General features: G+C 39.9%; 1 protein-coding gene across 1 annotated transcript in view; it reads right to left on the reverse strand.

The window, feature by feature from the left end:
• The window catches only part of LOC120468187 (uncharacterized), a 147,690-nt gene that overhangs the window by 53,020 nt on the left and 71,216 nt on the right, over positions 1–23,454 (reverse strand). Inside the window, exon 6 of the mRNA XM_089127679.1 lies at positions 12,980–13,102. Within this exon, the coding sequence (XP_088983805.1) occupies positions 12,980–13,102 (123 nt within the window). The remainder of the gene's footprint in view (positions 1–12,979; positions 13,103–23,454) is intronic.

The following is a 23,454-nucleotide window of genomic DNA, read 5'->3' on the forward strand; positions in this document are numbered from 1 at the left end:
GATTCACATTTTTGTCCATATTTTATGTTTTATTTGTCGATTAACTAGTTATAATTGACTGATAATTGATAACAAATCTTTTTTATTTTTTCTATCCTATATGCAAAATTATATGGCTAGTTTATTATTTGCATTTAGCATAGTTTTCCCCTATTGGAAGACTAATGTTTTGTTCCAAAGCCTAGCAAAATGCCTGAAGGCAGGATTTTAAGGCCGCATCGGCACACTGATGAAAACTGTGGTGCCTTCTAAGAAAATTCTAAGACAGCATCGCAAATATCACCACGCCTTTGTGGAGAAAGCAATCCCAGCATGCACCGGAGAAGCACAATCGAAAATGGCAGATGAAGCAAGCGAAAAGTGGCTTATAAATGTACTGTATTGAGAAAATCAATGATAAAAAATGTTTCATTCATTTTATTTAAATCATCCACTGAACAGAAAAGTAGCATAATGTTATAACGTAAGAATTTAACACCAAGTTTCTCGTACTTTTTTAAAGTAATATTCCAGAAATAATATACTTTAAAATAATATATGTATAACCGTCCCACGGGTGGGACGTTTGCCACTATATTTTTAAAACAATAATATCTTAGTAAATACCTTAAATAATATTGACAAACTATATATCATTTGAAAGCTTACAATCTCTAGTTTCCATATTTGGTGACTGATTTTCAAAATATATTACAGAGGAGCCATAATTTATCAATATAAAACAAGAATATTTTCATACTCATAAGGCGTGTTCAGACCTTTATTTTAAAATAGCAGTAAACATGAAAAATCATGAAAAAATGGTAGATACCTCAGTTTGTTTTCATGCCAAAAGTTCAAAAGATAGAATCCATTCAATTATTTTGGAAACAAAAAGGTCTGAAAAGTTTGAAATATCAAGAAAAAAATAATAAATTCACCATTTGTGACGTGGCAGCTAGCTATGACTTACATGCGTGTTCTTTGTATGTGTTTCTTAGAGGTTCAATTCATATCAAAATCTGCCAAACTTCCCATGCTACTTCTGAATAGGATCTCTACTTCAGAAATTGTATGAAAATTGTGAAAATAATGGTTCATATCACTCAAAACACGAATGGAAATGCAGGCGCCCTTATATGGGCAGTAATGGAGTCTGATTGTGCCCTAGTGAAAAAGTTTGGTACTGCGCTCAAACAAAATCTCACTGAAAGCTCATTTTTTGAGATATCAACCTAAAATTTGAAACACAACTTGTTCAGATTTTTGGCTTTGATCTTTCTACCATTTTAGAGTAGCCCAGGTTTTGAAAATATATATTTTATGTAAAATATGAATAATTATTATTTTTACATTGTACATTTCCATAAACTCAAACTTCTATAACTTTTTTTCTGTTTCACTTTCTTAATTTATTTCACTTCTACAAAAATCTGCCAAATGTCTTCTTTAAAACAAGACCAATCATATGTCTATATTCCAAAGCATTCTTGAATTACAAACATTTAAGTTCGAAATGTGCATTTTCATGTCTATTCAAAAAAGGGGGGGTGACAGTTAACAGGATAAATAATAAGGTTTGTATAAACAGTTAATTTGCAAGCTAATTGTATTATATTTTAAGTTTATAAAGTACTTGAAGTTCTTTTATGGACTTAAGTACGTACAATCATATGTGTATTTATTTAAAATACTGCAAAAGATTATTAAAACATAATAGCAATAAAAGTTTTAATTGGACTTTTAAAAAGTGCCATTTTGCAAGCCTATAGGGATATTAAGCCTACTTAAAGGGATTCATCTTCGGAACTCAAATTAAGTTGATTTGGATTAAATCTGAGAGCTGGACACACGAAGGAAGCGCGTGCACAAGACTGTCCCATCTGTAAAATGCCACAGCGCAGTACATTAACACACACTTAATCCACACTACTCTAATAGCGCTTCGGAGAGGTCTTTATGGCAAAGGCTATATCCGACATTCATCACGTTTTATAACTAGGAAAACATTTCAGAGTAATGTAAATTAATTAGATGTTACATTTGTTTGTAAAACATAAAGCGTTGCATATATTTACTGGCTCATAGTCATGGAAGTCTTGAGAGTTAAGTTGAGTTATTTTATTAATATTATACACTCTTAGAAAAAAGGGTTCATTGGGGTTCTATATATATATGAACCATAGGGTTCTGTACCCAACTCCAAATAACCTTTTATGCTAAAAAAAGGTTATATAATGACAAGAAAGAACCCTTTTGGCACAAAGGTTCTTTATAGGCTATTATTCATTCATATATTACATTATTCTGCAACATTTTGTAATTGTAATTAAATTATTGTTATTAAACTGTTGTAACTTAATATCACACTTTAATCATGTTGATTTTTTGAGGAGAAAAACTGAAATAGCACTCTTCGTTTGATATTGATTAACTTAAATGATATAAATATATACATTTTCTAACCCCCATATCTTTAATTTTGTGATCATTCACATGCATTCACATATACATTTTAGGGTCTTGATGTTTGTCAATAATATGAAATATTTAATCCAGAAAGGACAAAACAAATGATAATGAATGAACCCAAAAGGTTCCATATAGAACCTTTTTCCTGGTTACAAAGAACTCTAAAGGGTTCTTATTATTGAACCCTTAAAAATGATTATGTATAGAACCTTTTAGGGGTTTTAAATATTTAGTGCTGATAGAACCTTATCTTCTAGTACAGTTTTTAAAAATATATACTTTTACGATTTGAAGTACATTACGTGTGCATTCAATACTAATGAGGGCACTTCTTTTTCACAATGTATATGACAGTTTTGAATAATGCCTAAAATCCCAGAAAGCACTGAGACAATTTCTGTGGGAAAACCCAATCCAAGACAGCAACGGAGCAGTACTGACATGTGTAAAAATACCTTGTTTGTAATATTTTACTCAATATTTGTGTATTGTGTTATATGTATTATATTTTGCGTACTAGCGTATCAAGCGTTTAGCTTAGAAACACGCTAAGACTGCAATGTGCATTTTGAGTAAGGAGCATTATTTTTATGACACCAAGTGTGCAAAGCTTCAATTTCGGTTAGGATGCTGCCTTATAGCCGAAACGCCTAGATCTACACTTTGAATTATTTTTTTTAATGATTTAACCCAGTTAATTAAAGGCTTTTTAGTTCAAGATTGTCTTATGGAGTATTTAACCTTCATTATTTTTGTGTAGACTTTAAAAGAAATTATTAAATGAGATTAAATCACATTATTCACAAGTGAATTATAAGTACACTAAGGCAACGGGTTTCCCCGTTGTAGACAGAACTCAGATAAACTTGTTTTTAAGTGACCATTTTTAAGTGATTGCAATTTAATAAAATTACGTTAGTCCAACTTAAAACAAAAAGTGAAAAGTTTCAGTAACTTTTACTTGTCAGCGAAACTTTTAATTGTCAAGTTCACATAACTTAGCTTTTTCGATTGCACATTAAGTTTATTTCCTTAAAAAATAAGGCAACGTGTTTTCTTGCTTTTTAAGTTAAGTCAACTGATCACTTCTTACAGTGTAAGAAACAGAATGACAATTCAGTTAGGTGTTTTCCATCAAAAACACAGATGAGAACAAGTCCTCTGTCGGGTCTCACAAATCACGTTCTGATAATTAACAAGGAAAGAGAACATTTCTGACTTTTTAACGTAGCCTATATTTTACATTATGCACCCTCTCACCTCACAAAACTGTTCAAATTCAACCACATTTACACTGCAACGCTGTGAAATTGTTTTGTAAACACACAAAAGGCCAATGAAAAGATGTAAAGAGCCTTCCTTATCCTAAAACTTAAGCATGAGTTTAATCCTTTTATACCACAGTAGCTCAATCCTCCATTGCCATTGGCTGAGAGCTGCGGAGAGGTCCATGTCCGCCTCGAGGCGGCTGGAGCGCTGCCTGTTTGTTAAACTAATAATTGCCGTGTCATTACACTATAATTACACACAATGATCATTCGGCTGCCTGTGCATATAGAGAGATTTGCATACCAGACACACAAATTAGCATGAATTAAATACCTCATCATTGCAATTATTAATGCTGAACAAGAGTGCTGAACTCCTGCATGAAGATGCCTAAAGGTGTAAACCGCCATGACCATGTTTTCATATCGTGACACTGGCTTCTTCTCATTGTTTGAGTGTGCGCTCTTGAAAACGTGGACAAACCCTTTTAATGTAACTTGAATTAATAAAGATCAATGAAAAGCTGTGATATATGCACGTAGCATTACTGTTTGTCAGTGCTGTAAGAATAAAATCAATTCAGTTTGTTTGAAATATAAACGAATATGCGTGTATCCAAATATCGCAACAATAGTGTGTTTTCAAATTGTGGAAAAGGTTAGAGGGAAAAAAGCCAAATGTATTTTTTTTATGTCTTCCCCAATATTAAACGAATAGGATTTCTTAGCAAGGGGATCGTCATATTTGGGGGTCCTTGGCATTTAAAAGTTTGACCCTGTGTTTGGGTATTGCGGGTGGTCTCTATGTGGTTACTAAGGTGTTATAAGAAGTTTTAGTAGGTCTCTATGTGGTTACTAGAGTAATCTGTGAGTCAAAAGAGCCCACCCGAAAGTCTCTGTGATGTATATAACTAAGGTCACTCCTTTACTATGGGAATGCTTGCCTTAGCAAACACTACTAATAAACTTGATATATAACCAAAAACAACTCGTGGAGAGCATACTTACCCCCTGGAAATCCAGTGAGGTCATTGAAGTGATTGAAGACAACATGGATCAAACATTGTTCTGATGCTAATGTAACACTGTACAATGGACTCTAAGCAAGTTTCCTTTACATTCTAGTCAAGAGAGCTAATGAGATCTAATGAAAGAACTACTCTAAAGAGAACAGCTACTCAACTAATCCATTCCACCTTCATCAACACATCACAAGGCTAAAGTTGAGCAGCCCAAGAGGAGAGGAGCATTGTTGTGAAGCTCAGGCTAAGGGAACGGCCAAATCTAGGTACATAGATTAGCATCCACAGAGGGGATTATGGACACCTACTCCCATTTCAAAGCCTCGCCCTTTTTGAAGTTTTGGGGGTTGTTGGCTCTAAGCTGAGAAATTGTGAGTCTAAAGGCTAAACTCTCATTTGATTCCTCTGGGATCTCCTCAGCTTAATCCCCAGATCCTGGTCTCATCTTCCCTTGTTATTCGATCGCCCTAAGATCAGTGTGCAACCTGGCTACGGACACCCCCTTCTCATTTTCACCCCCTTCATTAACTTCTCTTAAGAAGATTAGCAAGCCCTTGGATGTTATTGTTTGTAAATCTGATTTCCCTGGTGTCATATTCTAGGAAACAACAGCATTGCGATGGATGCAACTGACCAGTGGGCATCTACAGTATACTAATATATATCCATTCACATCCCTCCAAAGAAGAAGATATCAAATTCCACACAGGGATCATTGAAACTCTGTGAATCGGGTTTTTTCTTCTATTTTTTTAAAGCGGTTCCTTTAAATGGACTATTTACAACACAGTTGCATGACACTTCCTAACTATTATATGGTTTGGCAATTTGGTGGGAAATTCCTATGAATTTTTGCAATGTCATTTGTACGTTTTCGTACGTACTCGCGAATTCCCTGAGGGATTCGATTCATGGTTGCTTCATGTATATTTATTTTATCACAAATTGTATGTTTACACAGGGCTGCGTTTCCCGAAGGTATAGATAACCAACTGTGGTTGCAAGTTCCGTCGTTATCAGTTCAACAAGTTGGTGTTTCCCCAAACCATATAGTTCCAACGAACATTTAGAAATGTCTGAAAAAAATCTGGCATTTATTAGATCTCAAGCAGATTAATTAAAATAAGTTATTACTCCACCACCTGCATAACATCATTAACCAAGCGTTTTAAAGACAAATTTGTGACAACACGGTTTCGGAAAACAGTCGTGACTAGCTAGTTGATTTCTTCAACGATACATTGTACTATTGTAGTTAGGCAGCGAATTATGTCGTTGTATAGGAAACACACCCTAGGTCAACTATTTAAGAGAATTAATTGGAGCTGAAAATTATAAATATGTGGGCATATGTGGGGGGATATTTCAGGCATTGACTTCCCAATACAATTTAGTCATGTTACCCCACTAATTTGGAAGTTTAGAAATTTGGAAATTTGTAGTTTAGTTGGAAGTTTTGCCCTTTTTTTCAGCCTCACATTGATGATTTTCCTGAAACAACACTTGAGCATAATTACGGACAACAAATAGAAAGAGCAAAACTAAAAATGACACGAAAAAAGGGATAAACAGACTTCTTTCTAGTGGCATGAAGTAGAAGTGAAGGGGATGGGGATGAAGGGGTATAGGTAGAGTCAGACTTACAGTGACAAAGTCCTGCGGATGTGAAAAGAAGTAGGAATGAATGTAATGAGATTGTAGACATCACAGACGCATAAATCAAACATGGTCAAAGGATGTATCGCACAAAGTCACACATTGCAATTCAATAGAGTGGCGTTTCCCGCAAAGATTCACGAGGGACTCAAGGTAACCGTTTGATTGGGAATGAGGGGGCACTAATTAATTTGAAAAGCTGTTATCTTGCTCAGTATCTGCGTCTACGAGAGGGGTTTTAACCATTTGGCTGTGATGCTTCAAACACAAAGAGCTTCATTTCCCCTAGAGACACCAATGCCAAGTTCAGCCCACAAACCCTTTTCAATTCTGCCAAGCAATTCTAGCCATGCCATTAATTCCACAAAGCCAAATGTAATTGATTGATAAGGGCCTGAGATTAACCTTTCCTATGAGTTTTTGTCTCTCAATCGTGATGGCCATATAAGATGCAGTCTATCCCATCAACACTATCGCTTTTATCTGATCCTGGTTAAGAGCATTGGCCATTACTGTTGACCTGGGGGGACTGGATGAGCAAAAAGGTCCACTGAAAATGTCCATCTTTGACTGGCACATCTGAAGTCCGATCTGATGAGAGTGTCCCATCTTATCTTCAAAGACAATGAAGATGCATTTGAACCAGTTCCTTGTTTGAAAAATGTATTGTTGGGTACAGAAGAAAACCTTGCGTGCTCTTTGGAAATGTCCTGTTGTTGTCTAAGTTAGCATCACTTACACAAAAGAACATTTTGCCATTATCAGCGCTAGCATGCTCATGGACACATGATTTAAAGTGTCCTCTCTGGTGGGAGCAGGTCCACAAACTTGCACTGAACTGAAACAGAATCCCGCTGGACCACATCCACTCTAACCACGAGATAAGGAAGATGCAACTAAAGATTGTGAAATCCGCTTGACTTTGAAAACTAGTGGAAAGAACATTAAACAATGGATTTTGTTGATATCTTGAGAAAAACCACAATAGTATCTATGTTTTAAAAACAGAATTCTAAACAGCTTTTATGAAAAGGGACAATGCCGCAGAAAACAATGCCATTTGTGGGCCATGATTTGCTACCGATAGAATTCCTATAGATTTAACTCTGTTTAGTGGGTAATGTGAAATGTGCCATTCATTTTATTGTCAATTATATTTTATTTTTAAATATGTGATTTACCAAAACTGAGTGATACTAACAGAATTTACTCTATTCAAAATCTAAGTATATAACTGCCAAACTTAACGTAACAGAGTTGATATAATGTAGTGCTTTCGAGTTAGACTTAGGTTTAGTAAAGTTACACTTCGTAGTTAGACATTTAAAAATACATATATTTACACAAAAGTCTCATACTTAAGGGAAAATTTTAAGGTGCTTTATGCAACCGGGCACAGATATTTATGGGCCATTCTCAAAAATCTGTGCCCGGTTGCATAAAGCACCTTAAAATTTTCAGAGACTTAAGGTGTGATTTCCCCTCAGCTAAGGGAATGACTTAAGGGTGTTGCATAAAATCCTTTCAACGGTTCAGGTAATGGAAACCGTTAAGTGTTTCACAACAGCGACCCAGGTTTTGCTTTTATAAGAATGGATTGCTGCCATGGACATGTTATTTGTTAATACAGAGAGTGGTAAGTTTCACGTTTCAAGTTTCACAAGATTTTACGAAGGGGGAACGATATACCAACACCTCCATGCTGAAGGGAGTGCATGCCAAATTATGGCTGTGACAAAACGTCAAAGATGGCAGTTTCACAGAAATGCCTAAAACACTCCCCCTTCAGGTCACATACAGGCTGTCAGTGGCAGTGTTCCCTGTGGCCGCTGCCCAAGCTATAAGCCTCAAAGAAGCCTTCAATACAATGAAAGCCTAGCAAGGCCGCTCAAAGGCTTGGAACCAACAGCTTCAATGGAAGGGGTTGCTTTAAGAGATCATGGCCAGGTGATCCAAAATGAGTCACTTTCTGAGGGGTGCATGAAGTCAAGCCCACATGCCACCAGGGAGGCTGACCTTGTCTATTTACTGACCTAGTCTTGCCAACAACCCGTCTGTCAATAACATATTTTCCACTCTTGTGGAGGCATTTGATAAAGAGGACTGCAGATAGTGGTAGTAATCACTCACAGACCGAATCATAGAGATGGGCGCCCTGGAGAGTAAAACTCCATAGCGTAGCATAGTGCTTTCTGACACTTGCAAACGGGAGTAACTCTACTCGATCCTGGATCTACACAGTTCCTCAGTCTAAAAGGGTCTAAAAGGGACCCTAATGAGGGGAGGACCTCCAGCTCTAAGGTTCACATTGCCAACAGGCAGTGTACTCAGCAGACATGCTATTGGCCCTTTAAAGCAAGGGGAGTACTGTCTTATGCTACTGGACTATCGAAGACGCCTAATGTAAGGCATACAGCTTCAAATGTCATGGGCGTCAGTCCAGTCAGTGCTTTGGCTCTAAGGGAGCATACTCAGCCATTCCACTTTGGGGAGAACAACTAATCTGTCTCTACCTGAGCCTGGGTGGTGAAAGGTGATAACATACAAGCTATGGGTAGGAAACAAAAACTGAATAATGACCCTAGCAAGGGGAGTATTATAAGTATGACCTTGGGGAAGGTATCAGGGTCGAGGCCTATTATCATCCTGCTTCTTACTTTCTTGAGAAGGTGAGAGGATGAAGATGATGGCCTGCCACCTATGGGGTTAGAGTCGTGTTGAGTCTCAACCCCAGGCTCTGGATGTGGGCAAGGACGACATCTTGATGCCGAACCGCCAGCTCTTGTGACTGGCCATAACAAGCCTGTCATCTATTTAGTTCAACAACCCGATACCCTGAAGCCTCAGCGGCACTAGAGCTGCGTCCATACATTTGGTACATGTGTGAGGGGAGAAAGTTAGGCCGAACAGAAGAACTAGATATTGGAACAGTTCGCCCCCGAAAGTGAACCTCAGGAACTTCCTGTGAGATGGAAAGATGGATATATTGAAGTATGCATCCTTCAGATCTATCGTGACAAACCAATCCTCGGATTGAATTTGGTTCACGATGATGGGAATAGTGAGCATCTTGAACCTGAATCTCCTCAGACACCAATTCAAGTGCCTGAGATCTATTATTGGACGCAACCCCCAATCCTTTTTGGGAACTATGAAGTGCCGGCTGTAAAACCTGGATTCCCTGCCCAGGGAGTAACACATTCTATGACCTACTTTACCAGCAGAGTTTACTTCCCGTTCCAATACCCGACTCTGTGGCTCTAGAGGCAACACTCTCCTTTTGTGTTTCTCTATATGCTGAGGAGTTAGTGGATGGCTGTGGCTCCCCACAGGGGGCAGACTTCTTGAATTTCGAGTGGCGAGGGAGATACTGCTTGAAGGCTGCAGACTGCTTTTTCATCTCCTGAAAGGCAAAATCGGGGCATCAAGGAGGAAAGCCCTGTCTTTCTCCTTTCTCTCGCCATAGAACGGCCGTCGTGTGCAGACTAGAACCAGCCTAACCCGCAGCCATATAAGCCCTACTCACCAAATTAGATGTATCGAGACAGTGTTTGGTGGGAGCACCGGGGTCTTTGGGGATGACACAGCGTCAGGGGTTAAATAACTAGCCAATGGCTCTTCCACCCGAGGCATCATCCCTTAACCATTTTCTCTCACCCAAAAGATGTTGCTGTAATCTAAAACAGGGGGAAAAAATAGAAGACCCCGGTGATGAGGTTGCTCTCTGTGGTGCAGGAAGCGCTCGTCCAACTGGCTTACTGTCTGCTGCCTTTCACGTGGCCAACTGATGTTTAAACGGGCCACGGCATGAGAAACAACCTTTACCAGCTCCTCATATGCGAGGACATGGAGTGGCGAGTCATCTCCAAAATACCCGCCTTCGATGCTGAGCACATCCACTTCCTCAGAAGCAGACAGCTCAGGCATCTGGTTCTCCGCTCGTGAGGAATAAGCCTTTGGGCGGGCTTCCGCACGAGGTGGGAGAAGATCAGAACTGGCAGGGGATTCCTGAGAAAGTACCTCGTCAGTCTCAGGATCCACTGTCAGATCCATTTGCGAATCCCATGATGTGCGCCGCACGAGGAACGTGAGCCAGACCATCATCATCGAAGCACTCGGATCAGCAGTATATCACAATTCACACAAGCAGCTTCCTCGAGAGCTGCCTGAGCATGCTGTGCTCCCAAACAATGAACACACAACCCCTGATGAAACGAGGGCAGGGATGCACACATCGCTTGTATTGTTGACTCGCCATTTCGCCATTTTTTCTCTTTTATGATATACACTCACCTAAAGGATTATTAGGAACACCTGTTCAATTACTCATTAATGCAATTATCTAATCAACCAATCACATGGCAGTTGCTTCAATGCATTTAGGCGTGTGGTCCTGGCCAAGACAATCTCCTGAGCTCCAAACTGAATGTCAGAATGGGAAAGAAAGGTGATTTAAGCAATTTTGAGTGTGGCATGGTTGTTGGTGCCAGACGGGCCAGTTTGAGTATTTCACAATCTACTCAGTTACTGGCATTCTCACACACAACCATTTCTAGGGTTTACAAAGAATGGTGTGAAAAGGGAAAAACATCCAGTATGCGGCAGTCCTGTGGGGTGAAAATGCCTTGTTGATGCTAGAGGTCAGAGGAGAATGGGCTGACTGATTCAAGCTGATAGAAGAGCAACTTTGACTGAAATAACCACTCGTTACAACCGAGGTATGCAGCAAAGCATTTGTGAAGCCACAACACACACAACCTTGAGGCGGATGGGCTACAACAGCAGAAGACCCCACCGGGTACCACTCATCTCCACTACAAATAGGAAAAAGAGGCTACAATTTGCAAGAGCTCACCAAAATTGGAAGACTGGAAAAATGTTGCCTGTTCTGATGAGTCTCGATTTCTGTTGAGACATTCAGATGGTAGAGTCAGAATTTGGTGTAAAAAGAATGAGAACATGGATCCATCATGCCTTGTTACCACTGTACAGGCTGCTGGTGGTGGTGTAATGGTGTGGGGGGTGTTTTCTTGGCACACTTTAGTACCAATTGGGCATAGTTTAAATGCCACGGCCTACCTGAGCATTGTTTCTGACCATGTCCATATGGCCACCATGTCCCCATCCTCTGATGGCTACGTCCAGCAGGATAATGCACCATGTCACAAAGCTCGAATCATTTCAAATTGGTTTTTTTGAACATGACAATGAGTTCACAGTGCTAAAATGGTCCCCAGAGTCACCAGATCTCAACCCAATAGAGCATCTTTGCTTCGGCAGCTTCGTGCCCTGGATGTGCATCCCGCAAATCTCCATTAACTGCAAAATGCTATCCAATCAATATGGGCCAACATTTCTAAAGAATGCTTTCAGCACCTTGTTGAATCAATGCCACGTAGAATTAAGGCAGTTCTGAAGGCGAAAGGGGTCAAACACAGTATTAGTATGGTGTTCCTAATAATCCTATAGGTGAATGTATATATATATACAGTATATATATACAGTATACAGTATATATATATATATATATATATATATATGCTTGTTGCAACAGTGGACAGATAACACCAAATATGACAACACATATGTGTTTTTAAAATAAAAAAATAATTGAAATAAGTTGAAATAATGTAGTGCTTTAGTGCTTTAGCTTTAGACTGCAGTTTAGTAACACATTTTTTTAGTTCTTAAAAGTTCAAGAGCAACTGTTTCAAAGTAATAACTTTTTCCCCAATACATTTCAGATCACAAATCACACCTTTTTCTGTGAATCTATGATCCAATAATATCTGGTAAAAGTAGAGTAAAATAAGAATCGATTAGCATTAGCAGTAGCTACGAAGGTGGTAAATGTACTTGTCAGTCGCTCTACAGCAACGCTGCAAGTATCTAGCAGCACCAGCCGTACCCTGTCATCCTCTCTGACGCGTAAATTCACTAAACTTCATGGAAATTTAATAAGTGCCGCTGCTTTGGGCCTCCCTCCCGTAGAGCCGCGAACCTCTGCTGCTGCCAGGCACATATGTGATGATTTACAACCAGACACAAGTCTACCACCTTCCTTCTTTTCCCCCTCCTCCGTTTTCTGCATGTGTCCAGTCATCTCCCTTGTTTCGGAAGTGTGTGTAAGTGGCAGAATACACAGCCCTGGGGCCAAAGGCTTCTGAAGTTAAGCCAGTACAGGCTGCGCTTGCATCCAGGGGACAAACAATATCTGGAAGTCGTCAGTGTGTTTTCTTTTCTTTTCTCTTCACCTTTAAAGAAGACCCGCTCTGTTCCCCTAACACCATCAGGCAGCAAAACGCTCCTGGTCAAACAACAATCCGTTCCCGTCTGAGTCTTTTCATCCTGGCCTAAATCTTCAAAAGGGACACTCTCTGGTTCTATGCAGTAACGTAATCCTCATCCTAATTAGCTTGACCCTTACAATAGAGGAAACACACTGCAACCCTCCAGTCGCTACACAAATTACTGGCCATGAGGTGATGGTAGTACTGGCACCATACAAAGAATATTACATCATGATTTTTAGTTACATTATGGTTGAATTTTTACAAGTAAAACGCAATGGTGCAGACTCACCTTTTTGGAGAGGAGTGTGGGGTCCTGTTGCAGAAGCAGGAACAGGGTTGTAGTGTTTCCCAGCGCCGCACACCGCAGCCACTCCCTTTCGATGGGCTCCATCTGTACCTGATGAAACAGTGACTGCAAACAAGATATGGAAACAATAAAGACTGAGAAAATGACTTCACACACTGTAAAATCCAACAGTGATTCTAACTAACACTTTTTAGTTACTTATGTCTTACTTAATGTCTGGTGGTGGTGATGGCACAGTGGACAAGACACATGCCTTTGGTGTGAGAGACCCAAGTTCGAATTCACTGTGAGACACCAATGTGTCCCTGAGCAAGACACTTAACCCCTAGTTGCTCCAGAGGCGTGCGACCTCTGACATATATATAATAATCTGTATTATTCACATACAATGTGAATTTTTTAGTAGTTAAGATTAATTGATTGGTTTGAGTACGATTTGGTCAAGCAAAACAAAATAATTCTTGCTTGTAAATATGCTTGCTATTTTTTCTTTATTACATTTTCCTTGTAGATAGCTTATCTCAGCCTTTTTAAAGAAAGTTCACAGGTACTCGCAGTCTCCTACTTCTGAAAAACTGGACACCGCTCGCTCAATTCATGTCAACAATGCAGCATACTTCTATTTAAATGTTTATAATTGCACATTAAAGGGGTGGTTGATTGCGATTTCACTTTTTTCCATTTTAAATAGTGTGTAATGTTGCTGTTGGTGCATGAACAATATCTGCAAAGTTGCAGCGCTGAAAGTTCAATGTAAGCAGAGATATCGTCTTTTAAAAATCAGGAAGTTTAATTGCCTACAAAAACGACTCGATTGGGACTACAGCTGGGTTTTAGACGTCACTAACCCACACATTTACATCAACCCCTCCCTCCGGAATATGCAAAAAAGGGCATGGCCATTTTTTTGCGGCTCGTCGAGTGTGTTGTGTTCATCCAGCTGTCAGGTCTTCTGTGTTCGGGCTTCCCACGGACGCTGTACTTCGTCAATAATGGATACAATTTATGTTTGATTATGTTCCTGAAAATGACGATCGTAATTTAGCTCTCTGTGCTGCGCATTTTACGGAAGACAGCTTCCAGAATCTCCACGAATTCAACACCGGATTCAACAAGAAACTGTTACTAAAACATGAAGCAGATCCAATTTTAAAACCAGAGGCAGCCGTTGTCGGGCCACAACCTGTAAGTAGGCTAAGACTTCATCATTTTAAATGTATTTGCATGCATTTTCAGACCTAATGTTTTAGTTTTATCAAATGTCAGCGCTGGCTTTATAGCCACTTAGTTTATGCTATTTCGTGTCTACGACAGACGCGTACAAACATTTTGGACCTGAATTTATATGTTTCATATTTATATTATTTCATACTTTATGACGTTATTTTTCGATTTGATCAAGAACATAAACCAGTGCCAACGCTGTTTGTGTATATAGTAGCCAGTCAGTTCGATGCTATTGTGTAAAACAAACGTGTATAAAGTTAAAAAAAATATAGGCAAATTACCATCCAGAAACGTTTTGTAAGAGCCGTGTGTGGTGAGGTTCTGCTTGACTCTCTTCATCGCCGCTTTCTGGGTCTGATTCTGGCTCATACTGATACTGCCGTATCGACACCATTATTTACATTTGGCAGGAACACATAAGGCGTGAAGTATCCGGACAACGTGCACTACTCAGTTTAGCCAATCACAACACACCGGCCCAAACTAACCAATCTGAGCCCACTGCCTGTTTCTGGGGGAGTGGTTTCATAGAATCAGGAAGTCAACCGCTCGTTCAGAGGACAGAGGAGAACGCGGCTGACAATAAAGGTGAAATTTATGAAAAATTAGACTTTTAAAAAAAAGAAAAACCACTAATACATGTTATATTGCACCCCATAAACACAATCATGCAAAGAAAAAAAAACAGTACACCACCCTGATAGTCAGATTCCAAACACTTTTCTTCACCCAGACTAAATAAGTATACAGTATCATACGGGTATTTGATGAACACTTTTTTTCTTGTTAGAATTTAGTGTTAATAATACTATGGCATACAATTGGCACGAAGTGGGGAGCTCCTAAATATTTATTTAAAAAATGGTAGAATCTAGTTTGCAGTATGCATTAATAAGCAGTACACTAGTCCTTTCCAAAGCATCTGACTGCCTGTCCATTCCTGTACTATAAAAGTCAGTTATAATACTCCTTCTTGTTTTGACCTTTCTTCATTTCTAATCTAAGGCCGGTTGCAGGCAGCCTCCCTCTAAACAGAACCAGACAGAGTTTCTTGTCACACTGATCAATGACCTATGACCAAGTCTGGGGCCCTGCTGACGCCCGTGGCCAGCACAAGGGCCCCGTTGTTCAATCTGACAGAACGCGTCAGGGATCCAATACCCAGATAACAGGATCTGAGGGAAGACCGTGGATCGCAACACCACTAATCCTTCTGTTTAGCACCTGTTTATGATATGACAAATTGAAACCCCCACCGTGAAGGTCTTGACATTATTGCATTTCTGTTCAAAACATTAATTCAACATGGCAACTGAGGGGCTGCCGATTAGAGCGAGGGGCCGAGCGTGTATATTGACATGTGTATCTGATAAAAGGAATCTAAAAAAAACAAATACTTCACTGGGTTATATTAGAAACAAACAAAGAAAGGAAAGCTAGAAGAGGAAAAGGAGGTTTTTGGCAGAGGCTATGATCCTGTGGCCTTGCCCCACGGTGACCTCTGACCCCACGTTAAAGGCAGAGCGTGCAGAAAGACGGAGGAAAGCGTCTGCAGATCAAAAGGAGCTGACAGATGAAGGCGAGGGGTCTGCGTGACCTTGACTCTTAAACTTCAGCTGCGTCTCCAGACGAGAAAACACTAATGTGAGCTCCATTCATCTGTTTGCTAGCAACACCCAATGCCAGATAACATAAGCTGCTAATTAAAGACAGCTCATTAGAAAGCAACCAGATACGCCCCAATCATCAACGTGTTGTGCACTGAAGCATTGCTGGGCATCACAGGACCATTTAACACTCTCGAAACGCAACGACTTACTTATTTTATCATGATAATTGCTGGAAACTCAAGCCAAGAGAGAACAAAGATGGTCCCTGAAAAAACGTCACAAGCACACTTCCCATGATGCCTTGTGCTGAGGAAATTCCTACTGTGAGAGGGCAGACCCCAATAACAAGATCTATAAAAATAACTGTGGCATCCTGTTGCTATGGTCAACAAACAGCGAGATGATTGATGAAGACAAACTGCTGCAGTGATGGACATTGCGAGATATCTCTCGAAGACCTCAGCCCTCACGGACACATGAAAGCTGTGAAGTCTCGCTCTCAGACAGATCAGATGTCAGGCTCCAGGTGTTTATTTAGTTGTTTTCTTCAGCAACTTGTTCAGGATTACATACCTCAAGTCTCAAAGAGGCCATTATTAATGGAAAGCCATGTTAAAACAGCCGTTAAACGCAATAGTATTCCATGAATATGTTTATAATACGCCTATCCAATCTAGAATATGAAGACAGCACTTGCAGTTTATTTTTTTAGACTGAAGTTGATCATTTATTATTGACAAAGATTTAAAAGATGTCCCTCCACATTATGCATCCAAAATGGTTACCACCATAATGCAATTTGATGTAATAAATTATACTTCCATATTAAATATTTTTATCCTTTCAGGGAGTGAATTCATCATGAACAAGCAAATTTCTCCTCTTTTGAACTCTTCAAAGGAGAACCTTTGGTCTAATAAAACATCGGTACCTAGTCAACCGTTCTCTGAGATTTGTTTTCATGATAATCGAATGTAAAGAGTTTTATCTCTAAAAACTGTTTAGTGTATACACTAGTATATGGGGGCATTTACAAAGTTAAAAGAAATCGCTGACAAGGCTCAAAATAGCCCCACACTAACACAGTAACACAATGAGGGTCCATACATGCAAAACGAAGCATTGAGAACTTTGTAAGAGTACAGACCGTTTAATAAGAAGATACTTTATGAAGACAGTCCACTTCGTGTATACAGGCGGCGCCATCTTTGAAAAACAGTCTCGACAAGTCAAACCATGAACGTCGTGCTGAGTGATCTGAAATGTATGAAGTTTAGCGAACTTCTGAACTGTATGAACGGCGTTCGGGGATCGACTTATTGCAGTTGATGGAGATTAGTGGTATGCTCATCAACGACACGAAGCTCCCGTTCCACCACATCCCAAAGATGCTCTATAGACCATTTCACAAGATGTAAACAACACTGGTCCAGAAGCACTTCCTGTTTCAGTTTTTTAACACTACATAAAAGCTGGGATAAAATACAACCAACAGAACATTTAAAACTGAATCAAAATATTAAACAAACATCTTTAAGATGTTTTCTTTACATGTGAAATAAAGAAAACAGTTACAAACTGAAACAGGAAGTGTTTCTGGACCAGTGTTGTTTACATCTTGTGAAATGGTCTATTGGGTTGAGATCTGGTGACTGTGGCGGCCATTTTAGTACAGTGAACTCATTGTCATGTTTAAGAAACCAATTTGAAATGATTCGAGCTTTGTGACATGGTGCATTATCCTGCTGGAAGTAGCCATCAGAGGATGGGGAAATGGTGGCCATAAAGGGATGGACATGGTCAGAAACAATGCTCAGGTAGGCCGTGGCATTTAAACGATGCCCAATTGGCACTAAGGGGCCTAAAGTGTGCCAAGAAAACATCCCCCACACAATTACACCACCACCACCAGCCTGTACAGTGGTAACAAGGCATGATGGATCCATGTTCTCATTCTGTTTACGCCAAATTCTGACTCTACCATCTGAATGGCTCAACAGAAATCGAGACTAATCAGACCAGGCAACATTTTTCCAGTCTTCAACTGTCCAATTTTGGTGAACTCTTGCAAATTGTAGCCTCTTTTTCCTATTTATGGTGGAGATGAGTGGTACCCGGTGGGGTCTTCAGCTGTTGTAGCCCATCCGTGTGTGTTGTGGCTTCACAAATGCTTTGCTGCATACCTCGGTTGTAACGAGTGGTTATTTCAGTCAAAGTTGCTCTTCTATCAGCTTGAATCAGTCGGCCCATTCTCCTCTGACCTCTAGCATCAACAAGGCATTTTCGCCCACAGGACTGCCACATACTGGATGTTTTCCCCTTTTCACACCATTCTTTGTAAACCCTAGAAATGGTTGTGTGTGAAAATCCCAGTAACTGAGCAGATTGTGAAATACTCAGACCGGCCCGTCTGGCACCAACAACCATGCCACGCTCAAAATTGCTTAAATCACCTTTCTTTCCCATTCTGACATTCAGTTTGGAGTTCAGGAGATTGTCTTGGCCAGGACCACACGCCTAAATGCATTGAAGCAACTGCCATGTGATTGGTTGATTAGATAATTGCATTAATGAGAAATTGAACAGGTGTTCCTAATAATCCTTTAGGTGAGTGTAGTGCTGCGTCCCAATGCGCATACTGTCCTAAATAGTATTCGAAAACAGAATTAGTGCGTCCCAAATCATAGTTTGTTGAAATGAGTGTTTCAAAGATACCCGGATGGTCTACTTTTTCCGGTCAGAATCCGAAGTGTAGATCGATGCACACTCTAACGGCTGATATTGCCCACAAACCATTGCGCGTTGGACGAGGATTCGATTAGAACTACAAACACGAGTAAAAAGTGTTAAAAAACTACAGACACGTAGTCGATACGGAGGACGCGCGAGTCCCCGCGGTTGTGTAGAGAGGTTTAGATAAAGAGCTTTGAGTGATTAATTATCAGTATCTAACCTAACGAAAATGAATTTATTCAATGTTGTCCACATTATATTGCATTTGCAGCAGCACTGTGAACTTTTGTAAAGACACATTTAGCCATTACGTTTTAAATGCATCATTATATTCAAATTGCAAACATGAGGAGAGCATGAAAAACCCACAACTGGCAGATGAACGTGCTCTCCGAAACAAAATTAGATAGAATGGAGGATTTTAACTGTGACATGATGATTGACAGGGCAGTTTATGGTGACAGGATGCACGCAGCACGCGACAGAGCTGTCCGTTAAAGATGACCTGATAGTATGTCCCAAAGCTTGCCTACTCTTTTGCTACACACTCAAAAGTATGCACTTTTTCCTCACAAAAAGATTACATACTTTTAGGGCGTAGTAAAAGTAAGCGAATTGGGACACAGCATAGGTATTATACATAGTGTTAAACAATTTTATACAGAATGTTTAGTTTAAATTATGAGGGAATAAATGTTTTTAAAAACTGGCTAAAAAGTTGTAATGTGCATTGCCAAACTAACATTCTGTTTACAATTAATTTGTATTATTAATCACGATGTATCCTGTGACATACAAACATTAATATCAATATATATATATATATATATATATTTAATCACCAAATTGTATTAATTTGTGTCCTAATAAAATGGTAAATAACAATAAATTAATTTTCTGATTTCTCTTTATGGTTTTGCCCTTTTAGCGTTAAATAGTGTATTTTTTTATGAGTAACAGTCATTAATGAGGTCGACAAAACCCTACATTATTCAACATGCCCATGTATTGTGCAAATGTTCATGTTTTGACATCAAGACTAGAGCAAAGGTTCAAGCCATTTAACATTACACGCATGTTCTGCATGAAATGCAAATGTTTTAGTTCACCTATATGTGGGTTGTTTAAAAAATGCATTTTTTTCTGCTAACAATAACAATATGCTAAATCACAAGTGAGCTGGAGGTGAGTCAGGTCTACTCTTGAACATGGGAAGTACCGTGCTGGCACACCAAACCCAACGGCCTGGTGAACTCATCCCAGCGTGATCTCACTGAAGATGCTGTTCAGACAGTGAATGCTAACGTAGAAATGGCCGAGCTGGGACGATCACTCTGTTAGCATTGACAGAATGAGACAGCTAGGTCAGTGTCCCGCTCGGCGGGAGAGCAGATACCATATCAGCAAGTTTTGTGCCCTTTGTGTGGACACCAGGGATGGAGGAGAAACACGCTGTAGCTTATGCTACATACACTAAGTGATGTGAGTCAGCTTATTTTAGCTAAACTAGAAGGCTAGAAACTATCTATTTGTTGCCAACAATTCCTTGTTTCTTACATATTCAAAAAAGAAGCATAGTGTGGGTGTATCTACACCATTAAAATACTTAAGACCACATAAACAAATTGGTTCTCTGTGACATATTTTGCGATGCCTTCAACAATCTGCTGTCTCAAACAGAGTGTACTTATGGGGTTTTCTTTACGAATGAAGTAGGTAAGGTTGAGGTCAGGACTTGAGCCCTGCTGAGAATTTATCACCCCAACATAAAATTAACAAGAGAAAGGAGCCGTAATTGGCAGGCCAGTTGGTACCCGGCCAATAAAGTTTACAGCAAAGTTAAAATGAAAGTTTACAAGAGACAAACTCCCCTCGTTTATTCTGAAATTAATGTCTTTGGTGGTTTATGGCTCTGTTGCCTTCTAACATCTATTTTGAAAGAAATGCTCCCAGAAACAAGTTTATGGAGTAGTTTATTATGTGGTCTCAAAATTCATGGGCATAAATCGTAAATGCTCTGTATTTGATTTGCTGTATTGCCTGATGATGAAAGCCTGAAGACACAGATTTGCCCATTAACTCAAGCTCAAAGTACACTCCTTTTTGACACAAATACTTAGCGTATGTGTAACACTTAATGCATAGCCTTTCTAAGTATACTCCATTTGATAGCTTGTGTGAACACAAGTGCTCAACTTATGCGAACTAGAAAGTTCTGTACTTGTCCATTGTCTGCATTTCTCTGCACTTTTGTGACCAATGAAAATGTCTTTCCATCCTATAAAATAAAGTTGCATGAATCTTTGAACCCACTCAAAAAAGCACTTACTATTGTTGTTGCATCTCTAGTAGTTTTTCGTTTTTGTTCTGTTTCTTTTGTTGCTTTTTTTACCGTAAAACAAAGTCCCAGACTGTGTTGCCACCTTTTGGACCAACTAATTATTGCAAACAATTCATGACATATGTGTGAGTTGAGCAAACGTTTAAAAATATCAGGCAAAGCAAGTACAGTAAACGTATAGTGGTGATGACGAAATTTACATCACATGTACTGTAAGCATACATTAGAGTACGAGTAAACAGCAAAGTATACTTTGGACTTCAAAGTTCCCCCCAAAATAAAAATTCAGTCCTTTTTTACCTACCTTCACATGATTTCAAACCAACATGATCTAAAATATAGAAGTATAAAAGAAATGCAGAATTTCATTGGCCTTGGTGAGTAAAGACTATGCAGGTCAGGCTGGTGCATGTCTTGATACTATGTCCATCTTGCAAGCATATCAGGCTGATCTGCTTAGAGACTTGGACGCTATAAAAGGGATACTCCACTTTTTTTGGAAATAGGGTCAAATTACAACTCCCCCAGAGTTAAACAGTTTAGTTTTAATGTTTTCAAATCCATTCAGCCGATTTTCTGATATTTTGAAGAATATCAGTAACCAGACAGTTTCTGGTCCCATTGACTTCCATTTTCCTACTATGGAAGTCAATGGGACCAGAAACTGTCTGGTTGCTGATATTCTTCTAAATATCAGAAAATCAGCTGAATGGTTTCGAAAATGGTAAAACCCAACTGTTTAACTCTGGGGGAGTTGTAAAATGAGCCTATTTCCAAAAAAAAAAAAAAAAAGTGGAGTATCCCTTTAAAGTACAGCGCTGGGCAACAGATTTGTCTCGCCGGGACACCAAGAAAACAGCCAGAGTCATCAGTCGATCTTTAGCAGCCCTGGTGGCCACGGAGAGGCATTTTTGGTTAAATCTATCTGGGCCTTCTTGGTGATGCAGTCACTTTAGTCTTCAAGAGGTTTCAGGAGGCAAAGAAGCAAGCGGTGGCATTCTAGAGGTTTCTCCCTTGCCAAGCTCAGGTCTCAGGGGCTGCTGGGTCCCTGACATCTAAGAGCTTCTCGTAGAAGATGCAGCAGAAACAGAGTGTCGCCTCCATAGCCACAAACCTGCCATCCCCCCAAAAAAGGGGGTCAATGCATCACTCTCACATGAAGCCTTCGAGGGGTAGAGCATATCGTCATTATTTACCAAAAAGGCTTTGGCTAAGAGGTCCTGACACAAGTGGTGTGTGGGGTGAAGTGGTATTCATCAATATTCATCATACGGTGCCTGCTTTTCCTGCCCTCAGAGGACTGTTCTCCCAACCCCACCAACTCTGGTCATTCCGGGGCACAGCAGTTTCCAGTGAGTTCAGGGTCTCAGTGTCCTCCTGAAGATGTTGCGGCTCTGGGAGACTTGCCCCCTCCGAGGAGGGCTTTAGAGAAGCCAGGTAAGTTGTCCCCTGCCAGTCTTGGACTTCAGGGTGCCAAGCTGACTTCTCAAAGACAGTGCGTCCTGCAAACTATAGAAAGAGGCTATAGAATTTCATTTGGTTCTCATCCGTGTCGGTTCAACAGGATCCTGCCCACAGTGGTAGGTCCCAGGTAGGCTCTGGTAATGGAACAAGAAGTCATAGCTATTTTGGGGAAGGTGCCCAAAGAATTTGTTCCTCCTCCCGGGGGAGAGTCTGAGTTCTACAGCTGGTACTTTATCACTCCGACAAAGAATGGGGGGGGTAACGTACAATTCTAGATCTGTGTCAGCTGAATCGCATGTTGAAAACATTCAAGTTCAAGATGTTAACTTAAAAAAAGGAATTGGGACTCAAATCAGATCCAACTGGTTTGTAATGATACACCCCACTCTTAACACAGGAAGTTCCTCAAGTGCGCTTTTTGGGGGCAAAGCTTACCAGTACAGAGTTTTTCTTTTCTGTCTAGCCTTGTCACCTGTAACCTCACAGAAAGCGTGGATGCAGGTCTGGCTCCGTTGCGACTCCAGGGCATTTGCGCTCTGACCTATATCAATGATTGATTGATTGTGGCTCATGTCACCTGCTGAATCGATCCTTACGGACATAAACAAAGCTAGGCCACTGTCAAACAGTTTTAAAGACTGTTAGGTCTGATGGCAGCTACATCCAATGTGATACCTTTTGGCCTGCTATACATGAGATCTTTGCAGTGGTGGCTCAGGACCAAGAGGTTTTCCCCAGAGGGAAACATGATCAAGGTTACATGCTTGCGAGCACTCCTCTGAAACTTAAAATGACATATGGGACACCCTACGGTCTCATGGACTTAACGGAGACATTTGTAAGTCCAGAATACCGAAAGTGCATATGAAGTGTGCCATTCGAGAGGGCCTAGGAGACCTTCAGACCCTGTCATTTACCCCTTTGTGTTTGGAGTTTGCACCTGGCATGGTGAAAACTTTTCTATTAGAAAATGTGATGTGCATGAATCCAAATACTATGTTCGGAAAGGAAATTACGCATTCTACAGAGCCTCTAAGGAGGAAAAAATATATTTCAATGTTTTTGCGTTCTCTCGCAATTCT

Source organism: Pimephales promelas, chromosome 25 (assembly GCF_988280905.1).
Source record: "Pimephales promelas chromosome 25, fPimPro1.hap1.1, whole genome shotgun sequence".
Lineage (NCBI taxonomy): Eukaryota > Metazoa > Chordata > Actinopteri > Cypriniformes > Leuciscidae > Pimephales > Pimephales promelas.